Here is a 7868-nt window from a genome sequence, read left to right as displayed (position 1 = left end):
CTCCTCCCCGGGGCCCCCGGGTGGATCCCTGCTGGCCCCCGGATCCGCCGACACAGACGTTCACCCAGGCCACGGCCAGACCACAGGGAACAACAGGCTGAGCCTTCCGCAGCCCGACCAGAAACCCACCTCTCTCTCCAGCAAACACCCAGGGAGCAGCGCCGGGGCAGACCTGCAGGGACCAGGGCCTCCTCCCGGGCCATCCAGGCGGCTGGCTGCACGGCCTAAGCCACAGTCGGCGCCTCATTAGCAACCGGCAGCATTTCCAGCTTCTGTCCTTGCTCCCACCGCGGGGCCAACCAGGGAAAGGCCCGTCCCATGAGCCGCCGGCTTCGATCAGCTCCTCCGACGGCCTGGACCCGGCCGCCCACCGCCCTCCGGAAAGGCTCCCACTCCCGCCCGTGACCTCCGCCGCGCCCTCCATGGCACTGACTCCTGCTGTCAGCTCAGAATAAATAGCCTCCTTTTCTCATCTGGTTGGTTCTCATTGATTTTCCACCGAGCACGCGGCCAGCCACACGCACAGACAGCCCAGCCTCCCTTGCAGCTAGAGCGTTCACGCCTGGCCTCGGGCCAGCGGGACGGAGCTGAAGGAACAGCAGCAAGCGCCCTGTCCCTGAGGCAGGGAGGGTGAGGTCAGCTCGAGACAGGCCTGGGCTCTGGGAATCGCAGAGCTCAGAGCTGCCACACCAGCCCCAGAGTTTTATGGAACAAAGAATCACACGTAACAGTGACCACATAGCAGTGGCCGCACTTACGCAACACGTGCTTTCTGTGTATGAGGCCCTGTGCTAAGCTCTTGACAAACACCAATCGACTGTGATCGGGGGGTTTGAAGACAGGAGTCAAAAGTCCTATAAGAGATAAGCTCACTGGCAAGAAAAAGAAAGTGAAGTCACTGCTAAGTGGCCAAGTCGGGTCTGATGTGCAGGGTCTGAACACAGAGCCCACGCTCCTCTCCGATGAGTCGCCCAGAAAGGTCGGGCTGCTGGACAGCCTCTCTCTGCCCCTGCGGCTGAGGGCAGGGACCAGCTCCCACCACAGCCATGACCGCGGGGCATGCCGTGCATTCCACAGGTGCCCAAGTCAGTGTAAAGCACCTGACATACCTGTGCGTCCAACAGACAACCGAGCAGTAAGAACAAACCCTACCTTTATCATCCTGGATAGGTCACCAGCATCGGCTAATTCCAAAACTATGTTGAGTTCGTTATCTTCAATGAATGACGCATAATATTTAATCACGTTCGGATGGTTGAGTTGCTGCGGAAAAAAACAGGCAAGAAAAAGGTTTCTTCTGGAAAATTCCCAATAGTTTCATAGCTTAAGAATGCACTTAGCTACTGCGTTTCATCTTTAAGTTACGGAAACTTCACATGACAGTGTATTTTTCTTTAATCTTGTGAATTTTAAAGCAAGTGTAATAATTGAAAGTAAAACTGGGTATAAATTAATTTTACTTTAATCTTCTTTATTAGAAATAATAGAGAATACCAGGCACTTAAAGTTTTAAAAAGTATATTCTGTCCAACGATCTACCCACGCCTACAAGTGAATGACACGATGGAGCCACCAGCTGCTAAGAATCATTCCCTTCAGACTGAGCTCTGCCATTGCAGGGCGCTCAACGGTAATCACCTTCTCCTTTTTACTCCTCTTTTGAAGTTAAAAGACAAAACAAACAAAAACAGTAAAGAATTTCAACAACTGTCATCTGTTACATTGCATTTAAATACTGCCTTTATCTACTTCCTAGTTTGAAATGAGGGGAGAAAGCGAATCCTACCCAATGTTCCAGTTAGATTATTTCACAACGATTCCCAAAGGTAACTAGACTCTTCAATACACTGAGACTCAAACGTATATGTTCTTTGAATGAGAGTGGCCTCGGTTGCCCTGACGATCCTTGTGCTTGTGAGTGGAACATTTAGTAAGTTACTTATCGGCACGGGCAGCTGTGCTCCCCACAGGCGGCTGAGTCGGCCCCACTGGTGCCTCTAAGAGCTCTGAGGTGGACGGAGAAAGCGGGGGCTGCGGGCGTGGGGCTCCCCCACCTGGGAGGCCGGAGCCCAGCCCGAGGCTGCCTTATCTTGGCCACAAAGCCTCCTTCAAAACAGACTCTTTTCCCACCGTGGACGTAACCCCACGGGTGGAGAGCATGCAGCCGGCGGTCGGTCACGTACCTTGAGCAGGTCTATTTCTTTGATGCAGTCGGCACGGGCTTTGGCGTCCATTAAGTCAAATATCTAAAAGCAGGGTCCAGAATTACAAACATTAATAACCTAGGTCCGAGCCACCTGCCACATCCACTCCTTATGGTTTTTATACATGTAACTACACACACTGAGCACGTGTCTTTCCGATCAGCCTGTAGGGGCTGTCGGATCTGTAGTATTTCACTGGACGTTAGCACTGGAGCCTCCATTTTCCCTCCACAGCAGCCGGCACTAACACGCGTGTTAGTAAGACTTGGAAAATACGCATCGGCTCGTATCCTAGGTAACGGCTTACAAGGAGAGACACACGGGTGGCTCCGGCCCCTGCCACTTCATTCAAGTCACGGGAAAGGACGGGGTGCCGCCCGTGTGCAGGAGGAGTGGCTCCCTTTTCTCCGTGAGTCTGACGCCCGCCCGCCCGGCCCCGGGAGGTGTCAGCTCTAGGTTTTCAGGACGGGACAGGATGGAAGGGCTGTGAGTGGCAAACATCAGGGAGACACTGTTAGCAGCATCGAGCCCACAGCCCGTCCACGGGTGACGGAGGGAACGCCTTCGTGTGAGGGACACGGCATCGAGCCCACAGCCCGTCCACGGGTGACGGAGGGAACGCCTTCGTGTGAGGGACACGGCATCGAGCCCACAGCCCGTCCACGGGTGACGGAGGGAACGCCTTCGTGTGAGGGACACGGCATCGAGCCCACGGCCCGTCCGCAGGTGACGGAGGGAACGCCTTTGTGTGAGGGACACGCCCGCGGGGCCACTGGCGCTGGACAGGACGGGAGCCAGCTCACCTGCACCTTCTTCAGAGCCACCGGGACGCCGTCCAGCAGGCAAGCCGCCCGGTACACCTCACTGAACTGCCCGCGGCCGATCTTCTTCTCTATCCGAAAGTTGGCCAGCGTGTTGTAGCCCATATCCGGCCGCAAGGCCTTCTGCAAGGAAAGATCAGCGAGGTTTCAGCCACACGATGTGCACACCATGGCGGCTGTCACGCCAGCAGGTGGCCTGTGTGAGCTGAGACCCCGGCGGGGGCCAGGAGGGAGCCGCACAGACGGGCACCTACGTCGTCTCCTGACACTCCTGCCATGTCGGCGTCACAAGCCCCACGGTGTCCTGCCTCCCACGCCAGTCTCTGCGCCTCCCACGGCTGAGCAAAGCCCGCCCTACGGCCCAGCCCTGCGGACCCTCCGAGAGAATCCAGTTAGAGTTTCCATCTCCAGTCCCGATGAGAAACAGAGCTGGGCAGACACGCGTGTTAGAAATGAGGCTGAGCACACGCACCGCCGTAGCGAGGAAGCTGGAATCCCGCACCACGTCCCTGGGACAGAGCGGTGCCCGCGGAACGGAGCGAACTCACAAAGCGCCGCCTCCCCGACGCCGCCGTGGCCCTGGGCAGCTTGTTCAGTTTCTCCACTTTAAAGGGAAGTTTTACTTCAAGAGGAGGGGCTTCGTTACCGCCTGAGCCTCTCTCAGGACGCGTGGGTCTCTAAGGAGCCGACAGCGTCTGAGAACGAGGGCTCCTGCCTCTTCCGTGGGGACAGGCCCGCGGCCTCCGGGGGGAACCTGGCCGCCAGCAGGTGCAGCGTCACCGGCAGCACCGCCCCCCCACCCCCCACGCTGCGGGGACACGGGAATCCCACCTCCGCCGGCGGGTGACTGACAGGCACGAGCGTGACCCGCCGAGGCGCGTGACAGCCGCCCGCTGGGCCGGCTCACTAATGTGCTCTGGCATGCAGGCCTGTAATCACACATTTACATATGCAATGACCTACATTTGCATGTCAGATCGCACACTGTCTGGGCTTATTAAGCTGGGGCGGCCGGCCGGGGTGGCAGCGAGGCCGGAGGGGGTGAGGTTGGCAGCTGAGGGACGGGCTGCCACCCAGGATCAGGCTGAGCGGCCTGCGCATTAGACACTTCATTACACGTCATCTGCTGGGCAGGGGCCGCGGGTCAACTTCACAGCCCGTTTGCGGCGCCTCCCCCTCGGCCCCCTTCCAAGGGCAGCGGGGCTGAGTGACAGCCGTCTCCTCGCCCCGTCCTGTCTCCAGCGCCGACGGGGCTGGCACAGTCCCACCGCCCTGCAGTCCGCATAGCACGGGCTTGTCTGGAGGCCCCTCCAGGTGACCCCGCACCCGGTCGTGAACCCCGACCGTCCCCAGTGCCCACGTCGCTGGGCGGGCTTGCCCACTGCAGGCAGCACTGTCCGTCCTCAAACAAAAGCTGGTGTTGCCGGGGAGGCCACGAGAGGAAGAGTTATTTTTAGAAAAGCCATGCTCTCTCCTTTGTTTGATGTCCAACCATACACTGTGTGGTGTAGCACGGAGTTATCCTGGGAATAAAACAGCTCCATGGAGTCCCCGCCGCCCGAGACAAGGCCCGGGCGCTGGAATGGGGGGATCGGAGACCAGCTCTGACGCCCAGGACCCTCGGAGCTGCTCCCCACTTCTGAGCGGGGAGGCTCCCGGGGCTGTCAAGTGGGTGGTGCATGCAAGCGGCCAGGACGGAGCCAGGCTCAGCACCCGCTACGGCTGTGCCCTCCCCCCGGCCCTCGTGCTGTACACGACTCCTCCGGGTCCTCTGGCTTCAAGATCACAGTGCTCAGCTGCCACCTCCACCTTCCCGCGGGCCCTCCCTCTGGGCCCCGAAGGGTCTGCCTCCACCTGCTCCCCATCTCCCTATGCCAACAGCCCACGGACCAGGAGGCCTAAGGATCCCCGGCCGGGGCTCTGCCTCCAGCGGGGACCCCGCTTCCCTGCGGACCAGCTCCTGACTCAGGGAGGCAACGCAGGGCATCTAACTGGTTATTCCGCCAAAGCCTCATGCTCACGGGGGAGGGGCGAGCATCCCACATGAAGCCACGTGGATGGCAAGTGGGCGCCTGGCTGGAACTGGCTGAGGAGTTAAGATCCCAGGCGAACGAGAGGACACCTGGCCCCATGCCCAGGCCCCCGGGGTCGGACATGCCTGCCCTGAGACAGGGCTGGTCCGGCCCAGCGTCTCCTAACTCACTGCAGAGACCATCCCCCACGTGGCGACTTTCAAACGGGTTCCTTTTCGGAAGAAGTCTCAAACCATAACCAACGCGCAGGGACCACGCGGCCGATACGTTGCTTTTCATGATTTTATTTCTTGAGGACCTGAGACCCCGACAACTCCTAACCTCAAGGGCATAATTGGAACTGATTGGGGAGCATTTCTGTTCCATTTCGGGGGTAAATTATGTTTAATCTCAAGAGATCTGCATCCACATACGAACAGGTCATATTGGAAAAGCATCCTGAAATCTCAGACACGAGACAACTATTCAAAATTGCGCAGGACAGTCAGCAGCCAGCCCCCGAGTGTCCGCGTTCTCCGAGCGAATCACACGACTCCAGGTCTGCTAACTCAGTGGGATCAACTGGTACCTGGCGGTCTGCTCGCCGCCTCCTGCACAGCGTGCGCTTCTCTCTCAAATAAAACCCACTCGGCCGCACCCCGGCTGCCTCCCAGGCGCAGCCTCTCGGAACAATGGCTCATCGCTAGGACTCCATTAATTAATTTGCTCACAATTGGAAGCGAAGACGTTCACGAAGCAATGGGTGATTCGGGGTAACAGCATGATGATGGCTCTCTGGGGAAATTAACCGAGTCGCAGTGGACTCCGCAGGCTCCCCAGGGAGAACCTCCTGTCCCGGGAAGTCCCAGAGGGACTGTTATCAATGATCGAAGACACCAGCCAGCGCTCAGTATGTTTAGCATCATTAATAAGGTTTTCGTTGTTACTGCCATCGTCTCTTACGGGTGGTTTTCATATTACCGTTTAGCAGACTAGCAAATTGCTTTCTATCTGACATTAATGTTGTTCAATGTTAACAGAATTTAAAAGTAACAAAATGCCAATAAAACTCATTCTGTGATCTTTAAAGAGCCACGACTCACCTCCAAGCGACACCAGTTAGAATGTCCTGTGACCACATCTGGCACAGCTCTGCCACGTGTTTTCTACAAACCTCCCTGTGAACCAGACAGCAACAGCCCAAACCTGCACACACCAGCGCCACGTGTGCTAACGACGTCACCTAACCACGCTTCTCCCATTGGAAAGTTATCTCCCTGAAATCTCCCGGAATATCTGAAAAGTGACCTGTTCCTAGACACAAAGTGCTGGAGATTCAGTCCAGTGAGGACAGGGCGCCATTAACCATGACCAGCGGCTTTTCATCTAACACAGAGGAAGGCCACTGCTCCTAGGAACAAGGAGGGGCCAAGGACAAGCAGTTATCCAGCGACACACTTGGATGTCGCTGGTGTCTGTATCGCGTTATCATCATTCGCGCCCCCACCAGCGCAGCCAGGCCTTCCTCACCAGCTCCCGGGCCCGTCCACGCAGCCCCTGCTCCACACGAGGACCCTTCTCCACCCAACAGGAGGGACGGGAACACGCCCACAGGCCACGACACGCAGGCGCCAGCAACACCGGGAGAGGCACGAGAAGGTGCCGTCAGGTCCAAGAAGAGAGGTCACAGTGGGAAGGGGGTGCTCTCCACGGACAGACACGGGTGAGGTGCTCTCTGAAGGCTGGCCAGGTCTCAGGAGCCGGAGCAGATGGAGGCGCACAGTGACCAAGCCGCCGAGGCAGGGAGACTGTAAAAACCAACGCTTCAACCTTCCTCCATGTTTGCCCCTGAGAACTAACTATTCGATGGCTAGGAAAACGCACACAATGCTGACAACACCTGGCCATTCCTCGTTAGCCACGGGCGGCTTCAGTTCCTCAAGGACCTGTCAGTGCGCATCTTAAGGACAGAGGGGTGCTCTTCGTGAGGCCCTTACCTGGGGCTGGAACTGGGGGACAGGCGGCCCCTGCAGGCCTTGCGACTGCTCATCCATCGTCCGAAGGAAGAGGACCGTCAGAGCTCTGCGAAGGCAAAGACGAGATGTCAGTGCGGACATCACCACTCACCGTGCTCATCAGCAACATCAGAGGCCGACCCAACGCTGCAAAAGGAGCCATTAAGCCCGGCCGCGTGGCTCAGTGGTCAAGCATCAACCTGTGAACCAGGAGGTCACGGTTCCATTCCCGGTCAGGACACATGCCCAGGTCACGGGCTTGATCCCCAGTGTGGGGCGTGTAGGAGGCAGCTGATCAATGATTCTCTCTCATCACTGATGTTTCTGTCTCTCTCCCCCTTCCTCTCTGAGATCAATAAAATATACTGTTTTCAAAAAGGAACCCATTACGATAGCCACACCCTCACATCTGCCAGTTGCTTAGCACAAGTTCTGTCTACCCACCACCAAGCGTCACCGTCCCCGGTCACGTACTCAGCAGGCCCTGGCAGACAAGGTGAGCTTCTCGCTCCTCCCTCAGGCCTCAGGGGCCCCTCTCCACAACGGGAAGAAAATTCAGGAAGATCCTGCGATCGCGCTCATGCCTGACATGCCCGTCCCCAAAGCCCCCGGCGTCATATTCTATCAACGGCCGCCCAGGTCCTGTATGTCCAACGCCAAGGCCTCCAGTGACGGTCAGGCCTCAGCTGAAAGGCCAGTCCTCACAGGAGTGTGTGTGTTGGGGGCCGAGAGGGCCAACTATAAAACTAGTCACTAGATAGGAAACGTTTTAAAATTATAGTTAATATTAAAGAATGCTTAGCTAAAGGAAGATAG

The 7868-nt window shown here is 57.5% G+C and overlaps 1 protein-coding gene across 3 annotated transcripts in view; it reads right to left on the bottom strand.

The window, feature by feature from the left end:
* The window catches only part of NEK7 (NIMA related kinase 7), a 46736-nt gene extending 39617 nt beyond the window's left edge, over nt 1-7119 (bottom strand). For all 3 annotated transcript variants that reach the window (XM_015568455.1, XM_015568453.1, XM_015568454.1), the window contains exons 1-4: nt 7035-7119; nt 3008-3148; nt 2184-2246; nt 1153-1263 (exon numbers count right to left, since the gene is read on the bottom strand). In XM_015568455.1, coding sequence (XP_015423941.1) covers nt 1153-1263; nt 2184-2246; nt 3008-3148; nt 7035-7091 — 372 coding nt within the window. In that variant the 5' untranslated portion in view covers nt 7092-7119. The remainder of the gene's footprint in view (nt 1-1152; nt 1264-2183; nt 2247-3007; nt 3149-7034) is intronic.
* Between the last annotated feature and the right edge of the window lie 749 nt (nt 7120-7868).

This window comes from Myotis davidii, unplaced genomic scaffold (genome assembly GCF_000327345.1).
Source record: "Myotis davidii unplaced genomic scaffold, ASM32734v1 scaffold685, whole genome shotgun sequence".
NCBI classification, from domain to species: Eukaryota; Metazoa; Chordata; class Mammalia; order Chiroptera; family Vespertilionidae; genus Myotis; species Myotis davidii.
Note: the sequence above shows the minus strand (reverse complement) of the source record. Positions and strands in the feature narration are given on the sequence as shown.